General features: G+C 37.3%; 1 protein-coding gene across 2 annotated transcripts in view; it reads left to right on the forward strand.

Annotated features, from left to right (window-relative positions):
• Positions 1 to 1,410: 1,410 nt before the first annotated feature.
• The window catches only part of slc25a13 (solute carrier family 25 member 13), a 41,043-nt gene continuing 21,399 nt past the window's right edge, over positions 1,411 to 21,054 (forward strand). The window contains exons 1-10 of one of the 2 annotated variants that reach the window (XM_082187071.1): positions 1,411 to 1,491; positions 2,056 to 2,106; positions 2,237 to 2,291; positions 2,818 to 2,960; positions 8,201 to 8,316; positions 12,102 to 12,241; positions 14,565 to 14,711; positions 15,752 to 15,890; positions 19,805 to 19,898; positions 20,626 to 20,710. In XM_082187071.1, the coding sequence (XP_082043197.1) occupies positions 2,280 to 2,291; positions 2,818 to 2,960; positions 8,201 to 8,316; positions 12,102 to 12,241; positions 14,565 to 14,711; positions 15,752 to 15,890; positions 19,805 to 19,898; positions 20,626 to 20,710 (876 nt within the window). In that variant the 5' untranslated portion in view covers positions 1,411 to 1,491; positions 2,056 to 2,106; positions 2,237 to 2,279. The remainder of the gene's footprint in view (positions 1,492 to 2,055; positions 2,107 to 2,236; positions 2,292 to 2,817; positions 2,961 to 8,200; positions 8,317 to 12,101; positions 12,242 to 14,564; positions 14,712 to 15,751; positions 15,891 to 19,804; positions 19,899 to 20,625; positions 20,711 to 21,054) is intronic. The other variant, XM_082187070.1, reaches the window with a different exon arrangement.

Below are 21,054 nucleotides of genomic sequence, written 5' to 3' on the forward strand. Positions count from 1 at the left end.
AGAATTATCATTTATGCATGAACTCTCCCTTTAATAGAACTTTCTTTATAATATATATATATTAAGCAAGTTTCCAGAAATGTTAACACAATGCATCACTATATAAACCTCTTTTGAGATATATTTCTGAATAAAAAACGGAGCAGGTGCCATGGATATTTGGGGGAAGAGAATTTCCCCTGTGAGGCCCATTTGAGTGACAGAGAAAGCCTGCTGTGAAAAACACTGTGGTTCCTACTGGTTCTCCAAGAACCTTGAAGCCACCAGAAAAACACTTTGAATTATTTTCAGCACAAAACGCATTTTATTTCTGAAGACCATCCCCCGTCAGAGACATTTTCCTCCTTTAAATGTTTTTTTTTTTTTTTTTTATGCAAAGGAAAATGATAAATTTATTTTTTGCTCAGTGGTTGATGGTTGAATAAAAAAAGCTTATAGAATGAGGAAGACTTTCAAGAGAAAATTAAGTTTAAATGTTAGTGTTCTTTAGATTTTCAGCATGTCATCCTGCTTTTAGTTAATTTAGTTTACTTAAACTCATAACTATAGCTTATTACAACTCTTTATATCTTTAATATATTTAATTTTACCATGATGTAATCATTCTTTTAGATGACATCAGTTATTCTCCATTGCTGCATTTCCATTTCATCAGCGTCATCATGAGCACATCATGTTTTATTGTAGAGATAAAGGATCTGAGATGACACAGGCCATTTCTGAAAGTCTGGCATTTCATATGGGTCTGGTCAAGCTCAGGCACTAAAACTTTAAATCATAATGAAAATAAAGAGCTAATATTAGACATTGCTCAGTGAGGCATTGACTGTTAGCATGAAAGTAAATCTTTGATATTTTTAATGCTCTTGTAATTAAATTATCACACTGATTTCTGTAATTGTATGTCAGAGTGAGTCAAAGCAAGAATGCAAAACATATTCATCAACTCCACTGCTAATAATTGATTTCTTACCAAAATGATATCACTTCCTGTTCCCATGAATGGCTTTTTTTGTTTACGTTTTTTGTAAGAATGGGTTTTTGTTTTATTAAATATTACAAGACTATCAGGATTTAAATTGAGGCCACATGGAAAAAAAAACCCTATGAAGTGATACCCAATGCTTTGTTTGAAATATTCGAAACACCAAGAATATTTATTAAAATAAATTCCTGTGTAAAGTTAGCGTAGTGATCACCCAGAAAATGCCGTCATCTGCTCAAACCAAAGCAGTGAAATTATTTAAAATCTGATAAACTGATATGATTAATATCCTTACAAAGTGTGAGACCGATTTTTTTAATCCAATATATTCATATTTGATAGGGAAACGATTCACGACTGCACCAACGTGAGCGTTTCATCCGCTTTTGTTTTCCTCCACGCGCACTAGCCGCTCGCGCCCGCACGTGATCTCCATGGAAACGTCATCAAGCTCTAGAAGTCTTCCTGTTGCTATAGTTGTGCGTTAGCTGATCATGGCAGCAAAGGTAAGCGTTATTCTCGCACAGAAACATAGTAGCTTTCTGCAGACGAAGGGAGCGCAGTGTTTTATCGTGAAGCATACGTATATGTCCAGAAAACATCCTCGCAGGACACTGGAGAAACGCGGATTAACTGATAACCTTCAGTACACAGTAGCCGGTGTGACAGAGCTAGTTAGCCTGCTAATGTCCTGGGTGAATGTTAGCGTCTGTCAATGACATTGAGACATAAGAGCACTTCAGTGAGCTCTGATGAAGGATCAAACCCCTGTAGATAGACTGTCCACTGTCTGCTGGAGTGTGTGAATGGGTGTCATGGGGTTTATAGGATGCTAAACATTGCTGAAGTTGAGTTGCTTAGATATAAAATGCTTTTAATAATTATAATAACGCCAATGATCATCATTACCAGTGGATTATCTATCTATCTATCTATCTATCTATCTATCTATCTATCTATCTATCTATCTATCTATCTATCTATCTATCTATCTATCTATATACATGACGTATCTATATACTATAACGTATCCGTTATATATGTAGATCACAATGTGTTTATGTCTACAGGTAATGATAAAGAGGGCTGATCCAGCAGAGCTCAAGTCCATTTTCTTGAAGGTATGTCACCTCGTATCTCCCTTGAGAGTCTGGAAATGAAGGGATGGCAACGTAGCCCAACATCTAAGCACTGGTGTCAATGAGATATACCTCTATCTGATATAACCATTTAATTAATTTCTCATTACAGAAAGAAAACCTGAGGATTAATTTAAAAATGCATCGAGCACTGTATGGAACTCCTAGTAAGTTCACATGAATATACGAAGCAGAGTTCCTTAAAAGCACGAGAAAAAAACTTTGCATGAATAACGTAGTTTAAGTAATGAATCTAACAGCAAATGATCCAAAAAACTAACATATGCTTAATTAATATTCCTTTCAATAATCAGCCTTTTTCTTGCCTTCTCATATCTGGTTTACCATCTGGATGATTGTAAAATGATGTTGTTTTTGTTCATGTTGTCCTTAACATAATTTTTCTTCGGTTATTCTGTCTCGGGTTTGTAATACTAAATATTTATGATTGCTATTTTGATCAATGCAATATGTGATTTTAACTGAGATGTGGTCGGCCACATTTCATGGAATACTACATTGTACACGGCGCTGTATTAAGTGACTAATTCAATGACTACTCTGAGTTTGCTGGTTTATTGTATAAAATGCATCAATTACATATTTAATGGTAATCATTTCTGTACTATTCTGTTCTGCAGTGGCCTCAGCATTAAATACATAATATTAGCCCAGTTTTCTTTTCCTTCACAGTATGCCAGTGTGGAGAAGAATGGAGAGCACCACATGTCCCCCGAGGACTTCGTGTCCAAGTTCCTCCATGCACAAACAGACATAAGACTGTCCAAAGAGGCCACGGTTCTACTCGCAGGGGTTCTGGACCAAACCAAAGATGGGTTAGTATTTATGTCTATTGCTGCTGATAAAAGAGTTGCACTTGAACCTCACGTTTGAAAACAAATCAAATTGTGCAACCAAACAACAATGACCGACGCACAGTGTAAATTTGTGTTTTTCATTAATAATTCACGACTTGTGTGTAAATTACAGTTCATAGTTCATTTGATTCATAAACAAAGCGTCTGCTGTGAAATGGATGTGGATTATGCGGCGGTATCTTCTGCTTTTAATCCTGCATTAAGGATGAAGGGTCAGACATCTTAACACGCCACACTTTGTTCAGGTGCTGCTCCTTTCAGGCAGCGCGGCTCAACCCCTTTTTGCATTAATATGTATGCTTTTAATGATACATAATGACGGCCAATGATACGCAAGCGTAAGTCCAAAAAGATTGTGCGTTACCGTGGCAACCAGCCGGGCCGCGTGCATGTGGTCATACGGCACGCATTATTAGGGCTGCCATAGACCGGGAGAGGTACACACGCACTGTAATTGCCTGTGCCATTCAGCTCTCGTGCTTTGTGCGACTTTGAGGATGGATAAATTGCTGCATCTCAGCTATTAACGGATAACTATTAGGGAATCATGGCTTGAGCTCTCTTTCAGAACATGATTTTTTTATTTTATTTGCAGGGCTTTGAGGGAAAAAAATAGGGGGATTGTTTGATTTAATCAAGATTATGGAAATATAAGAGTTGTGCTTTTTCAGGATTTTTTAAAATATTATTCACACAATGCATGTAGGTTACTGAGCTAGTTAAAGAAAGATCTGGATATATATGGATTTCTGAGGTTTGGTCGTTAGTGGCGGCTGTGGTCAGGAGGACCTTCATGCCGTCAGGATTGCGGAATGTTGCAAATGAAGAAACGTTCATTTTGAGGCCTTCGTCCCAGAATTGCAATGAGAAGGTTCTAACAGCAGTTCATATTTTTGTACAAGTGAAGCTTGCTATGATATTGAAATGTATTCAAAATCATAAAGCTTCAAGAGCGAATAGCTCTGTTTGTGTGGGTGCCGAATGCGATGTTTTTGCTGAACACCAAGTGTTTTACAACCGAGGTAGGTTTTCATCTGATTGAGATGATTCACAGGTTATCTCTGTTTCATGAGATGGATACAAACAGCATGATGCATTTTCTACCTCCTCCTGAGCTGGAATAAATCAACTGATGTGGTGACATCCATCAGGCTCTGAATCACTTCTCCTTTATTCACTCAGCCCTGTTTGAGCGGTATCCTGCCAACGGTTCTGAATCAGTCATTCAACGCATGTAGACTTCCCTGCTGATTCAAAGATCTGCCAGACATTCTCTCCCTTTTCTGCCTCTATCTTTTCTCCCCTCTCCATTTTTGATGGAAAAACTCCTCAAGTGTGAAACTCCGTAGCGTCTTGGGGGTTAAAACTTTGTAAAGAGCGCACGCTGAGAAAATGGCAGTCCGTGCCCTTGTGGTTTCAGGCTGGTCTGAGGTATGCACTCAGGGAAAGCTAAACCAGCCCGCGTCCCTCCGCATCTACGCTTGTCAGTGACAATGACAGGGCCAGAGCTTATTGAAGGTGCTCTCTCTTCACCTGTCATGGATAAAAGCTACAACGCTAAACCACTGAAATAATAAGTCTGTAAATAGTGTTTCTGCTAAGGACAGTGTTTACCAGCACCTCTCGGTTTTAGAAACAACACAATTTAAAGGTGCGTGGCACCCGCTGGGAGATATAAGGAAATGCTTTGTTTTGATTCGCGTAAACATTGAAAATGAATAGCAGCATAATATTATTTTATTTTACGAAAATATCAACAAATATATTGGTTTCTACAGTATGTTCCTCTTCAAAATTTTTGAAATATGTCTTTTATGCTCACCAAGACTGCACAAAAATACAGTAAAAACATTAATATTGTGAAATATTATTACAATTTAAAATAACCATTTTCTGTATTCATATATTTTAAAATGTAATTTATTTCTGCGATGCAAAGCTGAATTTTCAGTCTTTAATGTCACGTGATCCGAGTTGGTGCTCATAGCATTTCCCATTATTATCAATGTTGAAAGCAGTTTTGCTGCTTAATATTTGTGTGGAAACCATGATATTTTTGTTTTATAGATTCTGTGATGAATAGAACGTTAAAAATAACTAGGCCGATAAATCTTTTGTAACATTATAAATGTCTTTATTGTCAATTTAATGTGTCCTTGCTAAATAAAAGTATTAATTTCTTTTAAAAAAAATTTTTTTTTTACTGACTGTTTTCCAGTTTTTTTGTGTTTAGAAAATCAAAGTTGCACATGAATTGTCCGTATTATTAAATAGTTTCAGTGTCATATTTGAGAAACATAAAACTTTTTGCATTTCCCCATGTTACACTTCTGGTTCTGTGCCATTTTAGTTGATGGTTGAAATATGTTCTTTGTCAGGCTTATTATTTGAGCTTCGGTTTAGTTTGTTTTACATGGCTACAGCATCTTAGTGTGTTTGTGTACCAGTGTAATTGTTCTCTAGTAGTCAAGGAACTCCTAATCAACCATCATAAGCCTCACGTCTGGCATGGCGCTGGGGAAACTACATGCACAACTCATTTTTGTGTATGTTGATTGGAGGGCATTTAATGCAGATACACTCCAAAATCAATTACAGTGACCATCAAGCTGATCTGAAATGAAAGCGATACCATCTGGCGATTAGAAGTCCATCCTTGCCTTCCAATGGTTTCCAGTGTCAGAGATGCATTTTAATGCTGCCAATTGGGAATCTCCTACTTCCCACTTCTGAAGTTGTGATTACGAGCTCGTTGCTCGGTGCTTTGTTGTCGGAAAGAACAGGAATCATGGATGACACCAGGTTTATTCTTGCCTATTTATTAGGGAAATCGTATTAAAGGCAAAATGCTATTTAGCGTCCCATTCATTGGCAACCATATTAACATTCACCGCACTATCTAGATAGTCAGCTTGCTGGAATTTCGGACAAAAACAGGCTATTTTCGCTGTGTGTAAAACATGCTTCAAAGGATTCTTCATAAATATGCACTACTTTAACGACAAGACTAGGCGATATAGCTGTTGTGGAAAAAACTAGTAAAGAATACCAGTAGCAGTCGTTCTCCACTCTACCATGTTTAAAGTTTATGTCCCGCTCAACTCAGGAACTCAGAATTATGCTGCCTTTATGTGCTATCGGAATTATCGTAAATACGAGTTTCTTAGGTAAAAAATTGGACATGAACGCACTCTCAAGTCATATTTACCACTGGGAAGCTTCGGGATAATTTTGAAACCCAAGTTTCTGAGTTGAGCGAGCCATAACCGGAGGGGAGAATGACTGCTACTGTGACTCGGAAGTTTTTTCCCCCACAACATCTACATCTACATCGTCTTGTCTCGTCGTTAAAGTAGTGCATATTCAGGCTACATATATGAAAAGTCATTTGAAGCGTATTGTATGTTTTATACACAGCGAAAATAGCCTGAATTGTCCGAAATTCCAGCAAGTTGAATGTTTTTATGGTTGTCAATGAATGGGACACTAAATAGCATTTTGGCTTTAATAAGAATTTTCCAATAAATAGGCCAGAATAAACCTGGTGTCCTCCAGGATTCCTGTTCTTTCCTAAAACTAAGCACTTGAATGCAACGAGCTCGTATTCACGACTTCAGAAGTAGAAAATATCCGATTTCAGCATTATCCCAGAGCTTCCCAGTGGTAAATACGCCTTGAGAACGGCGTTCATGTCCAATTTTTAACTCGGAAACTCTGATAACTCCGCTGGCACGTGAAGGCATCATAATCACTCGCTGAGTTTTAGTCAGACTTTTCTTTTTGTAAAAGCATCAGCATCTGTATCATCTCTCCTTGCTTTTTGTTTTTTAATCATGGACGCCCGGGCCCAGCGGATCGCCTTTGAAGCTCTCCACCCACTCTGGAACAGCAGGCTCCTGTTCTCCTACTGTCTGCTTAGTTAATAAAACAATTACTCTTGACTCCACAATGTGGCTGATTTGGCATGCTGGAAGCGCACAAATTCTCAGTTCCTTTGAATTTCATCAGTAACAAAATTAATTAGAGTGGCCACGAAAATGTAATCATTGCTCCCTGGAAATTGAAATAAATTAGAGATGCATGCATTGGGACTGCTCGTTAGCAGTGACCTCGAGTAATTGCTGTATCCATTTGTGAAATTCATAATGGAGTTGAGGCAACTTTGAACTGCGCTTAAATAAAGACTAGATTGCATGGTCCCCAGGGTTTCCTATGAATGCTGAAATTGGTTATTTGATGAGGTAGATACATGTGTGTGTGTGTGTGTGTGCGCTTGTGTGCATGTTTATGTGTTTTCTGATGTCATGCTCTCCATTATAATTCAAACTTTTAGTCATTTGCAGAAGTAGTGCTGTTAGTGTTCCCCTTTTATGGATATCATATTTTAATCTTTATTCGGGTAACTTGATTATTTGTCGAAAAATAGCACCCATTTACTGTAAAATCATCACACATGTAGGAACTAATGAAATAATCGTAAAATCGTGCCAAATATATGAAGGCTTCTCGAAATGTGCACTGGCAGTCAAAAGTTTGAGCAAATCTGTTCAAGTATGAATTTCTTTACATTTATGAAATAATTGTATAAATATATTTAAATAAATATAGTTCATATATATTTTAGTTAATATATTTATTTCAGACATTAAGCATAAACCTGTTCATCATACATTATGTCTCCTTTTGACTGGTAGTGTACATGTATCCCAGTAATTCTTCCTGATCATTTCCTTACTGTACCGCTGCATGACTTGTTGGTTGGTTGGTTGATTCTCTTGTAATCACATGATTTACTGAGTTCCCAACCATTCTGGGGGTCTTATATGAACTGGTCCCATTTTCAGTAAGGTAATGACATTTGACAGTCAAATTGGAAGCACTTCAATCAAGATTGGGATCATTGAAAAGCCTGTTATGTCAAATTGTTTTGTCATTCACTTAATCTCTGGGCCTAGAATTGAAGCTGGACTGTGTGTTTAGATGTTTTGTACATCATAATTTTAGGCTGATAATTACAGTTGAACAAATCACTCAAGTGTCAAGTGTTCACAATGAAAATATGTGCTACCTTTTTTTGTTTGGCGACGAGAAGCAGTAATCAGCGAGTGATACCCTCTCATCATTCAATAATGTAATGCCAGGCTGGTGGAGTGAAGTGTCCACAATATGTAGGCTGTAAGTCTGTTTGTCTCCATCAGGTTGATCTCCTTCCAGGAGTTTCTGGCGTTTGAGTCGGTGCTGTGTGCTCCGGATGCTCTCTTCATGGTCGCCTTCCAGCTCTTCGACAAAACTGGAAATGGCATCGCCACTTTTGGTAAGTGTACAATGCTCTTTATAAATCAGAGTTGAGTCTCGATTCTGATTGGATGAGCTGCGTTTGAATATTGATAATAGTTCACCTGTGTCCGCGCACGTTCTGTAAAAATGGGCCTAGCGAGAATTAGCTACGAGAATTAGCTATATTACTTGGCAGAAAAGCTGTTTTGTCTGTTAATTATGAATAGTATATATATGTAAATGTTTTTTGAACATTTGTTTCTTTTATTTAGGTATTCAAAAGCCTTGCGGATCAGTGAATATACCACATTTAAAAGTTGTTAGGCACTTCACTTTCTGTAAGAACACACGTTTAGTTTAGTTTGTTTTGCACATTTAAATGATAAAAGGGTTGCACTTTATTACAGTATGTGTACTTACATGTACAATGTTTTTTGGGTGTGTTTGGTTTGGTTTGGTTCTGTTTTTTGTTTTGTTTTGTTTTGCATATTTAAATGATAAAAGGGTTGCACTTTATTACAGTATGTGTACTTACATGTACAGTGTTTTTTGGGTGGGTTTGGTTTGGTTTGGTTTGGTTCTGTTCTGTTTTTTGTTTGGTTTTGTTTTGCATAGTTAAATGATAAAAAGGGCTGCACTTTATTTTACATGTACTTGCATGTACTGACAGTGTACTTACCTAAGGAAATATTGGGTTATATGGGTTAAGGTTAGGTTTAGGTTCATGGTTAGTACCTAGTTATTACCCAGTTATTGTGCATAGTATGTACATGGGGTACAGGACTGTAAAAGAAAGTGCCACCATAAAAAGTGTGTGATGTTTAGGTCTGCACGATATTGAAGAAAAATGCGATAACTAATTAAATAATGCGATATTCGATATGCGATACGATGATGCTTAAAGGTATAGCAGAGGATGTTTTACTTCCTGGTGGGTAACCTATACTATTGGTCCTCCTAATTGTCAATCATTCTGGTGAATCAATCAAACTTTTCAAAAAGTGGAGAGGGCGGGTCTTATCTAAAATTTGGAAAGATCCTCCGCTATACCTTTAAAGTGTGTAAAATAAACCTAAATTATCTTTAAAATATATTTAAAATTATATAACCTACATTATAGGTTTTTCTTTATATATTTATATCCTCTTTTTTTGACAAGAAAACATCCCTAGAACTTCTGAAAGTGAACATCAGTGTTTTACTGTAACATAAGAAGTGTTATGTTAACATCAGTGTAAACCACGGGGTTTAGGGGTTCAGGTTATCCTACATTAGGTTTATTAAACAACAGAAACTGAATAATCAAACATAAGAATAAACACTGCTTAGTTTTCACTGAATGAATGAAATATATCCTGATTCTTATTAAAGCTACAAAAGTTATTCAGCCAAGAGCACTGAGTGATTTTCTCTTTGTCTTATGCATATCGCGATATATACATTTGCAATATTTCGATAATTTTACATTGTACAGTCCTAAGTTTTTAGTATTTTTTTAGTTTAAGGTTTTAAGTACTTAACTTTCCATAATAACACTCTTTTTGTTTTGTTTTGCACATTTAAATGATAAAAAGCGTGTGATGTTTTAGTATATTTTAGTTTAAGGTTGTAGTTTCATCACAGGAATTTCAATTCATTTGAATTTCCTTCACATGAATTTCCATATTTTGGCCTAATAATCACTAATTGTATCAGCTGAATGCCTAAATCAATTAGGTTATCGAGTTTAACTCCAAAGCACCTTATGTCCAATCACCGGCCTCGAAACAAAGGCCTAATGTGAAGTAGTCTAATCTGAATTCCTGCTTGGACGGACAGATTCCTGTCACTTAGCGAAGTTGTACAGAATCAGTTAAGGTAAAACTCTTAATCCGGTTTATTCAGCCACTTTAAAATGCACAATACGATCAGTATAATCTTCCGCCGTACATTAATTGCGCTTATTTGATTTCAGACACTAAGAACAAAGGATTTTAATACACCGATAGTATGAGATGCTGCATTTACAGTTGCAAACGAACTTGGCACAAGAAAAATGCATGTGTGTGTCTCATGCGTTAAATTTCCCTAATTGACTTAAATAGTCTAATTTGCCTTTTGTAGGCGAGACCTGTCAGATCATCTCATTTCAAATGCACTTCCCAAAGTGCCTAGGCGGAGAGAAAGAGACTTTCATCAACCTGTTTTAGTCAATAGGGAATAAGATCAGATAATGCATGCACATATGCATATTTCATATACATATGACACGGTTATTTAGACTTGCTGTTCAGTGGTTTCTTGTTGCTCATGTCGTCAGGTTGAGCTGTAATGAGAATGAAGGCAATATTTGTCTCATACACCTGTTTTTCAACTGCTGCAGTCACCTCAACATAAATAGCAAATAACTTCTGACTAAGATTATGGTCATGTCAAAATCACTTTATTGTGATGCACTACAGAGGGTGGGAAAATGAAATGCCGCTCTGTGTTAAAGCGAACAGGAGCCTCCCGTTTATAACCCTCTTAATGTCATTAAAAGCATTAAAGGTCTCTTGCTGTTACATTAAACAGTCTTTTTTTCACCATTTAATAAACCCTGTCATTGCAAGTCATATTATGAAGGGTTATTTTTTTTAAGGGTTTGGAAAATTTAGGTTTTAATTAATGAATGACTAGCATTTTTTTCATTCCCCCCTCCCCCCCTCTCCCTCCCCTTCAACTTCAATTAGGTGAATTAGAGGTAATAAAACTTGCAGGCTGCCATGCAACTCCAAAGCGATATAACTAAAGAAGGACTGAGAAGTGTTGACAGGTTCATAAACACTGATAAAATAGAGGTCTGGAGTAGCTCTACAGTGGAACTCTGTTGTAATACTATAAAAAGCATCTGCTGTATGACTGCTTACTGTATATCATTTGCCATAAATAGGAAAAAAACTGGTTGTTGCGCTTCATGGGGAATGCTTCTCGGCAAAATGTTCAACCCCATTTTTCTTAGCTTTTATTGTCATGTTCTTCAGTTCAGTGATGCATTTTGCCGCTTCTGTTTTTTATTTTCTTTCTAATTTAATCAAAAATGTTTCATTACTAGTACTGTCAAATTGATTAATCGCATCTAACATAAATGTTTGTGTGTGTGTGTATATATATATATATATATATATATTGTGAGTATGTGTGAGTAAGAGAGAGAGAGAGAGAGAGAGAGAGAGAGAGAGAGTGAGAGAGAGAGTGTGTGTGTGTGTGTGTGTGTGTGTGTGTGTGTGTATACAGTATATATATATAAAGTTTGTTAAGGTGTTAACATATATATTATGTATTTACAAACTTTGTTCGATTCAATTAATCGCGATTAATCGATTTGACAGCACCATTTCTAATTAAATCATCAGCATGAGTGAACAGTTGAATTGAAAAATGAACATAAATATCACTGTCTTAGTGTTTTCTTATTATTTTTGATTTAATGAACGCCACAACCTGATGATCATATTTTTAGGCACGATCTGAAATGATTCAAAGAGCAAGAACATCTGACTTTCTGTACAATGTCACGTATTTACTTCAAATAGTGCAGAATCTTAAATATTTTTTTATAACTTTTATATTATATAATACATTACATAATGTTTATTTTTTTAATGCGTATTCTTTATGTATTTCCATGTTTAAAATGAAAAGTAAAAATAAATAATAAGTTTGATGCCTTGTGTTCCTAAAAAAAGCTTTGCTTTTAGACGTGTTTTGCTGGTACAATCATAGAAATCTAACAATGCATAGTTGTTGTAACTCAATCCTCAACATTGACATTTCTGATGCCAGGCTTATCTCTGATTTCAGAGGATGTGAAACAAGTTTTCGGTCAGACCACTATTCACCAGCACATCCCCTTTAACTGGAACTCAGAATTTGTTCAGCTTCACTTTGGCGCGGAGAGGAAGAAACACCTTAACTACGGGGAGTTCACTCAGTTTCTGCTGGTGGGTATGAGTATGACTGCTGTCTAATTTCTCTTTCTTCTGCCCACCTTTCCCCCCCCACATACACCCGAACGCACTCACTTTCATACGGTCCCCATCACACACTTTCCTTCACCGCCGCAGAGCTCGGATCGATGTAATGTCTTGTTTGGTGTGTTTTGTGCCTAGATTGACACACAGATCTGGGAGCACGGTTTCCCGCAGCACAACGAGGCATATTGACCTAGTTAGTCGTTAATGAAACACTGGAGTTATATTCCTACGCCAGCATTTGTTTCTCATTAGCTGACGTAACCTCAGAGCAGTCTAGCGATTCCCCTAAAACAGGTAACGTTTTTCTCCTACAAGAAGAATAGCAGTATTCCTTTTGTATTTGTGGCGTGCTAGAAATTTTCCAATATAGCGTCTAGACCTGAGAGTGGGCAGAGGCGGTGTGAGGGGGTCGCTCTGCCAAGTTTGCATCTACGCTCGCTATATCTGAATGAGCTTTTTATATTAAACTTAACTTGGACCAGATGGGTTTTTGGGAAACTACGAGAAACACGCCGATATTGTGTTTGTGGCCAAGACGGGATTAATTTTGTTTTTGGAACTCGAAAATGATGAAAAAACACATTTCCCGTTTCATTTATTTCATTTTCTTTGAATTGGCAACTTTTTGATGGTCATGTGGAGTGATTTTAAAAACCGGTGTTAGATTTGATCCACTCCAGTATCGTGCAAGCACTGTAAAAATGAACCAGCATCTTCACTTCTCAGTGAAACCCACAAATTCTCGAAATTATGAATGGATGCTTTCCAGCTCTGACGTCGTGTCAATATGTCCTCCTACAAATGTGACATGTCGGAAATCTGGCTCTTCCGTCAGAAAATGGCATTACTGTGTCTTAGCCAAAAGTGTAACACCTTGCTATTTCTTTAACCTGAACAGTGATGATGTGATCGTTTCGCTGTTTAAATGCGGTTTTAATGCCAGCGCTTGAATTAAAATAATTGACCCAAGCAGAGATGCCTCATCAAATGTTTTTATTTGAATCCAAAGACAATTAAAGGCACAATAAATGCCATGGTGGTTTCAATATTGGCTTTCGGAGGTTCTGTTCTTCTCCTACCTAAATAAAAACCATGCTTTTGAAACACTCACAGTTGCAGTAATTTAACGTTTTAAGAGACTAACTGTAAACTGTAAGGTTCAGAGCCACAATTATTATGCAATTCCACATGCTTGTGGCTGGAGCAGCACAATGCAAGACAGCAGCCAGATATTATTTACCTCTACCTCTGCTCTTGTTTTATTTACAGTGCTACTGGCATTTCCTCCTTGTTTAAAACATTGTTTGTGAAAGGCACAGGAGCATTTATAAGATGCATTTTTTTCCTAAATAAATCGTCTTTGTTTTTCCAGCATCTCATTTGCAAATATTTAAATAAGTATATTGATGTGAAAAATAGGTTAATAATAGAGAAATTACCAGTAACAATCTGTTTTTTTTATTTTATTTTTTTATGAGGAGAGTGACATTTCAATAATATCAGAAATAGGTTAGCACGGAGTCTGACATTCAAAGCTTTGACATTTTCTCTAATAGTGTTTTTTGCGCAGGCGTTTCCTTCTATACGAAGACACGTCCATATTCGCACGGCAGACCTATATTTCCAGTATTTTGGACCGGGTGCTCAATTATGCTGGGAGAGAGAAAAACAACTCTCTTTAAAAGCCTGAGATGTGTAAGAAAGTCATTCTCGTCTCTTGATGTGATACTGCAACCGTTCCAGATGAGTCGCACAATCGAGTTTCCTCTCCTTCAGATGTCTCAAAGCAAAATAAAATATGTATGTTGTGGAAACATCATGAACAATAATTCAATCGTTTTTATTTGAATAAATATATTTGTTTGCATTGATTAAAAAAAGTATAATAATTTGTTGATCCCAAAAAGCATTGTCTTTTTGTTGTGAATAAAATAAGTAAAATTAATATTATAATTAGTATATATTTATATTATATTTTAAACTAAACGTATCGATGCTTTTCTGATTCAGATCAATGCACAGGATTCATTTAATCTTTATATTTATTAACTTGTATGTAACATTTCTTTTAATATCATCTGGAGCTGATTTGACCTTTTAAAGAAATGATTTGTTTGCATTTTTACTTAATAAATGCCAGCTGTACAGCATAGGCTACATCTCACTTGGTTTATGTTATAAAATCACATGCATGTAATAAATCTATGTCTTTTGCAGTACAAATTGCTCCAATTCAGCATTCGGTAAACTACCAGCATGCAGATACAGATTGACATTCACTGTGTTGCAGGAGATGCAGCTTGAACATGCCAGACAGGCTTTCGCGCAGAGAGACAAGGTCAGGACCGGCGCCGTCACGGCTCTGGACTTCAGGGACATCATGGTGACCATCAGACCCCACATGCTCACACCATTTGTGGAGGAATGCTTAGTTGCAGTGAGTTTAGTTTTAATTATGTTTTAGCATTTTTCAGCCAGTGGCTGTAATGCATGACAGCTTCGGGAGAGACTTTTTTTTCACATAAACCACCGGGAGATATTTGTTTGCAAGGTGTGTGTGTGTGTGTGTGTGAGCAGTCTGTTTTATACACACTCCACGGAGTCTGTCATTTTCTCCACGATTTGTGACTCATAAACCTTGGGATTCTGGGAGATGTTTGTAAACACACAATTTCAAGGCCATTAGAAATAAATTAAAGACAATACGCTCGTCAGACCCAGTCTATACACTCAATCCTCTAATTTAGAGGCCTTGCAAAACAAGACAGGAGGTATAAACATTTTATCACATCTACATAAAGGTTTATCCTTTTTTTTTGTGGCCAGGTTTATGCAGGGATTTTACTAATGACATCTTGGTTAAGGAAACTTCAGAGCAGATCTGATTTTTGTGGCTTCAGGTGGACGTCACCATTTCTCCAAAGCACACAGCGCCATCTAGTGAGAGACGATCCGCTCTTGCTTTTCTTTCAGAAACCCTCTCAGGCCTCAAGAAGACAGCTATGCAAGCGCTCTTTCACTTCAGCCAGTCTCTAAAGTCATCAAATACATTTGAAAAATGTAGAATTTCAATGTTTACCTGCTTAATATTTTAGCTGGTCTAGTTTTCTTTTTCCTCCCTGTTTTTCGTATGCCATCAGAGTGGCCGACCGAGCTTTAACACCAAGCGTTCTGTCAGATGCTATTTAAAGATTTACCTCATGTTAGTTTTCCACTTTATATGTCCCTCTTCTCATAAAACTGCTTAATTAAAAATGGCCCTCAAGCTTGAATCCCTCTGAAATTGCCAGTGTGGCTCTCTGTGAAACACATGTATTTATTTAGCGCTCTGTGGGGTGGAAGTGCTAAAGATGTCGCCGCACTGTAGCTTGATTAATGTTTGGCACTCCATAGAATTCTCGGCTATTTATCACCTCTGTCCCTCATAAAAGGATGTCTTCGTGCAAATGTCTGTGTGTGCGTCTGCCAATTTTGCAGGCAGCCGGTGGCAGTACGTCACATCAGGTCAGCTTTTCCTACTTTAATGGCTTCAACTCTCTGCTAAACAACATGGAGCTCATTAGGAAGATCTACACCACCCTGGCAGGCAACCGCAGAGATGTGGAAGTTACTAAAGGTTAGTGGGGTTTTTTTTAATCCTGTTTTGTTTTGACTTGTCCTTCCTCCCCTGATTAGACTGACTGGCGCTGCGTCCGAATATGCATACTTCCATGTATATAGTTTGTGACAAACTGGTTAAACTTTATTTTAAGGTTAGTTGTACTTACTCAAATAAGTACTGAGTAATAATAATGAACTACATGTACTTACTATAGAGTTAGGGTTAGGGTTCGACTTAGGGCTAGTTACTTGTAATTATGCATAATTTACAGATATTACTATAGTAAGTACATGTAGTAAAGTGTAACTATGTCACCTTAAAATAAAGTGTTACTGAAAAACTGATCCAAGTAGTATGCCCGAAATCATAGTATCCATAAAACAGGGATTACCTACTTCTTCCGGTGAGATTCTGAGGTGTGCATAGGATGGACACTTTAATATCCCATGAGGCCACGGGAGAGGATTTGTGAATGGCGGTGAAAGCGTCGCAACTGACGCCATAGGTCACATGACAATGTCTATGGTGGATGTATTGCGTACAAATATCATTCATACTACACACATTCATACTATATAGAACATGGTCATGAAGTAAGTTTCAAACCAAATACTATACAGTATGCGATTTCGGACATGTGCCATGAAAAACTCAATGTTACCCACAATGCATTGCTGTAGATATCCCTGTTCACTTGTCATGTATATGTGTGTTGTTGAGGCAATATAATTATTTGTATTATAGAATGTGTAAATATGTAAATATAGTATTTAAATAGTGCATCTTGTGCAGATTCATTCAATTTTAAAAACTATTTTACACTTATATATGTTGTCATGCACTTAAATAAATTGTGTATATTTAAGTTCAGTAATTTCACTTAAATGACAATTAATAGGTTATTTTCATTGCCATTTAAGTGAAATTGCTGAACTTAAATATACGAGCTTGATAAAAATGATCATTCTACAAGAAAATTTCAGATGGCACTTAGAGGCTTTTGCATATATTGCATCAGTTTGCTGTTACTCAATTTTTTAAACATTTATTTATTTATTAATAAATCATCTTTAGCTCATTAAAAGAAGAGAAATAATTTTGAAAAGCTGTCGGTTGCCCGCCAAGGAGTGCGTTTTTAAAAAACAAATCCCCCAAAACCTTAAAAAACCTTTGGTCTGTGTCTCCCTGGCCAACTGCTGACCTGTGAAACAGCCCTCATAGTCTGGCTGCAATGGAGCTCTGCGTCTTGGACACACACACTCCTGCTGAACACACCCCGGCTGCGATGCTATCAGCCCTGTGGAGACCGGGGCCAGGGGTGGGGAGGCTACACTTACCGCTGCTGTTCCCACAGAGGCTGTAGGCCGCCATCGGGCTCCGCTGGGACCTGTGCGTGCGAATTTCCATGTCTACTTCTCTTGTTGACCCTCAGCTGATTGGTTCCGTATGTTTTGAGCGGTACGCCGAAGCATAGTTTCGTCATTGCAACAGCGATTGCTCGCCACCTGGGGAAAATAGGGAACACATCACCTCGCACACAGGCCGCAGATAGAAAAAAGAGCTAGCAAATGTATAAAAAACACATTTCTGGCCATTCTAAAGCAGAATTTCATCGCCACCGATCACGACTACGTGATTTCAGAGTTACTTTTCCACTCAGATACTTGAAAGGCCAACTTTTTTTGTCGAATCAAATATGATTTTTGGCACGTCCAATGCTCTTGGCGGCATGTTCCTCACACTTATCGGTAGCTTGTGTTTGTTTTTGGAGAGGCAGATGCCCTGCGTGATCTTTGATTGGAGCGTTCTTCACACTTCACAGCGTGTTTAAGGCCGGGGTAAGCTGAGCTGGCCTTCATTCAATAGAGCTCTGTGTAAGAACACTTGCTGCCTTTTTTCAGACTAGTCACTCTATACCAGTGCAGTGGGAATCCCACTGTTAACCGGCCTGTGTTCATTCTGCTCATTACCACTCTACACTTAACCTGCACAACCAACTGATATCCAATACATTCCCGGACTCAGTGATTTACTAAATATCTGAATGAGTTATAATCACGTAGGAATGCGTGTATGTCAAGTCAAGTCAAGTCACCTTTATTTATACTGCGCTTTTTACAATGCAGATTGTTTCAAAGCAGCTTTACAGGAAAATAATGACTGTAACAATAGTGACTATAACAGTGTTATAATTCAGCTGAAGTCTGATCAACGTTGATTCAGTTTGATTCAAGACCTGTGTAAAGTTAATCAATTATGGAATGAGTTCAATTAATCTGTAAAGCAGTTATGTCATCGTCCAGCTCAGTTCAGTTCTCAGAGCAGTCAAATCAATAATATTAAGTGTCTCCAACTAAGAAAGCCAAAGGCGACAGTGGCAAGGAACCCAAACTCCATCAGGTGACCGAAATGGAGAAAAAATTATAATAATAATTGGGAAAAACCAAGCTCATTCGGGTGTTTAAACGTGGAGTTTGATATTGCATTGATTCCAGGCTGCGTCACAAGTCAGATTTATGTAAAAATATATTAAAAAAGAATAGTTTATGAATAGAACAGTGAGCACTAAAATATATTTGGACTGCTTAAACCTTGTAAAACTCTATGAACAAAACTTTAATTCAAGTAGCTTTTATTTTAATGAAACCTACTGGAAGGCATGGTACGCATAGGGTCGTTTTAAAAGAAAATGATCAGCTGAATCCCTCCATGAAGAGCCCTTGAACAAGACCGTTAGTGAAGGGAGCATGGCCACTTTCATTTTTTATAATCATGTTATTCTGAGTGGCATTCATTCATTTTCAGGTAATAATAATAATAATAAACCCTCAATTGTGTACCTAAGTAGACCTTAGGACTGTTAGTTGAAAATATCATTAACATATTTATGTTCCAAATAGAGATGGTGCACAAATTGAACTTTTATTGAATTAAAGACACAAACAGGCAATGTTTGACATGAAAGAATACTTTTAACAGCTGTAAATGAGAATTTTGCTCCTGCGTTTCCAAGGTAATGTTCTAATTGACAATAAAGTGTCAGGGACGCATTGCTCGATATAGGGTGTATGTGACAGTGCCGTCCTGCACCCTTCAGAGTGTTTACTTCAAGTGCTCTGCCCTTCTGAGGGAGTAGGACACTTTCAAACATAATTCATCCACTTCATACATCCACTAAAATGACCTTGCAACAATTTGGCACAAAGAACTTGCAAAAAAAAAAACGACTGAGAAAAGGTTTTGCATCATCTGTTTGCAGATGCCACTTGATTTAATATGGTTATTTAGTCATATATTTTATATTATATGTGGCTTAAGTGGTCAAATGCAGTACCAATCTAAAGTTTGGGGTGAAAAAGATCTTTCTCGAGAAATTATTTGGTATGGATGCATTAATTAAAGTGACAGTAAAGACTAACCTAACTATACATATCAAATATATATAGTTATATATATGCACATAAACACACAAATTCATATATATAATGCTGTTCTTTTGAACTTTCTGTTAATAAATCCTGGACACAAAATGTATCACATTTCCACACAAAATATTAAGCCTTACATATTTTCAGCATTGATAATAATAAGAAATTCTTCTTGAGCAGCAAATCAGCATATTCAAATAAGGATCATGTGACACTGAAGACTCGAGTAATGATGCTGAAAATACAGTTTTGCTGAATAAATTATATTTTATAACATTCAAATAGAAAAGTTATTTTAAATTGTAATAATATTTCACAATATTGCTGCATGTCTTTACTGTATTTTTGATCAAATAAATGCAGCCTTGGTGAGCATTAGAGACTAAAACATAAAAAAAATCTTACAGTGTACTTTTTGGAACCACTATATATCTTTGTGACTAATATTTAATTCATTCAAATCACACAATAATAAAATCCCTCTCTTTCTCTGTTTTCCAGAGGAGTTCATCATCGCTGCCCAGAGGTTTGGCCAGGTGACCCCTATGGAAGTGGACATCCTTTTCCAGCTGGCCGACCTGTCTGAGCCGAGAGGGTGAGTCACCATGGCGACAGTCACCGTCTGAGAGCCTCTCCCCATCAAGAGGAGGGTTCGAGGCTCAGCCATAACACACTTCAGCTCAGCCTCTGTGCTTCAGAGCCCTCTAGCCACTCTCGCCTTCTAAAAACGGCATTGTTTGACTTCTGTAATTATATGTGAAAAGTTTTCTGGTCTCTATTCTGAGTCTTGTTCTGACAATTGCATAGACGATGATACATGACTCTTCCTATTATTGTACAGCGGGAGGTTTTGAACACAGTCCAGCTTGTTCTAGCTTTTCTGCAGCATGTAGCGAGCACACATGTTTCCACACCACTGTAACTGCTGCAACGTTCTTACCAGAACTGTAATGAGCTTGGAAGTATATTTACTAAATATCTGCTCTGAGCCGTAATCATGGTGAGCTAAACCCATCTTTTGGAAACCAAAGAACATATTTGTAGAGTCAGATACCCTGACCTATGGACTGACTTATGGCTCTGCTGGGTGGGTCTTATAATATCTCTGGAGGAAACGGTGATCTGGAATTGCTTTTTGGACATTATTATTTCTTTGCAATGTGATACTGTAATTGCCCAACTCTCTTTGAGTTAAGATTGTGAGGTTGTTACTTGTGAGGGCACACTATACCTACCACTCTTCCTCAAACATCTTAAAGATGTGCTCTGAAAAATCTGGTTAGCCGTTTTAATATGTCTGCCTGTGTCTTTGCTGTCTACAGGCGTGTTGGTTTAGTTGACATTGAGATGATTGCACCTTTGGAGGAGGGAGCTCTTCCTTACAACCTTGCTGAGATTCAAAGACAGGTAAGCTACAGAAACTGAATGTAATCTTGTCTTAAATCTTGTCTTTTACATGTTTAACTTCTTTAGTGTGTAATATTGCGGTTTGTGCATGAAAAATATCTGCAAAGTCACTCAAAGGCAGTTATTCTCTATATCAGTGTCTCTGTTTCTGAACTCCCTGAAACGCCTCCATTGTAGTCTTGAGTTTTCTTCCGGGAACGAACACAATATTCCTCATTTAAATAATTCCTGCCCAAGGCATACACAGAATAAAGGGGCGGGGCCTGGTTGAGTTAGTTAGTAGTGTGTTGAAACTCGTGTTATAGTAAGGAGCGGGACATTTTCCAAACATGCTCGGTTGACCA

This window comes from Leuciscus leuciscus (genome assembly GCF_965113295.1).
Source record: "Leuciscus leuciscus genome assembly, chromosome: 12".
NCBI classification, from domain to species: Eukaryota; Metazoa; Chordata; class Actinopteri; order Cypriniformes; family Leuciscidae; genus Leuciscus; species Leuciscus leuciscus.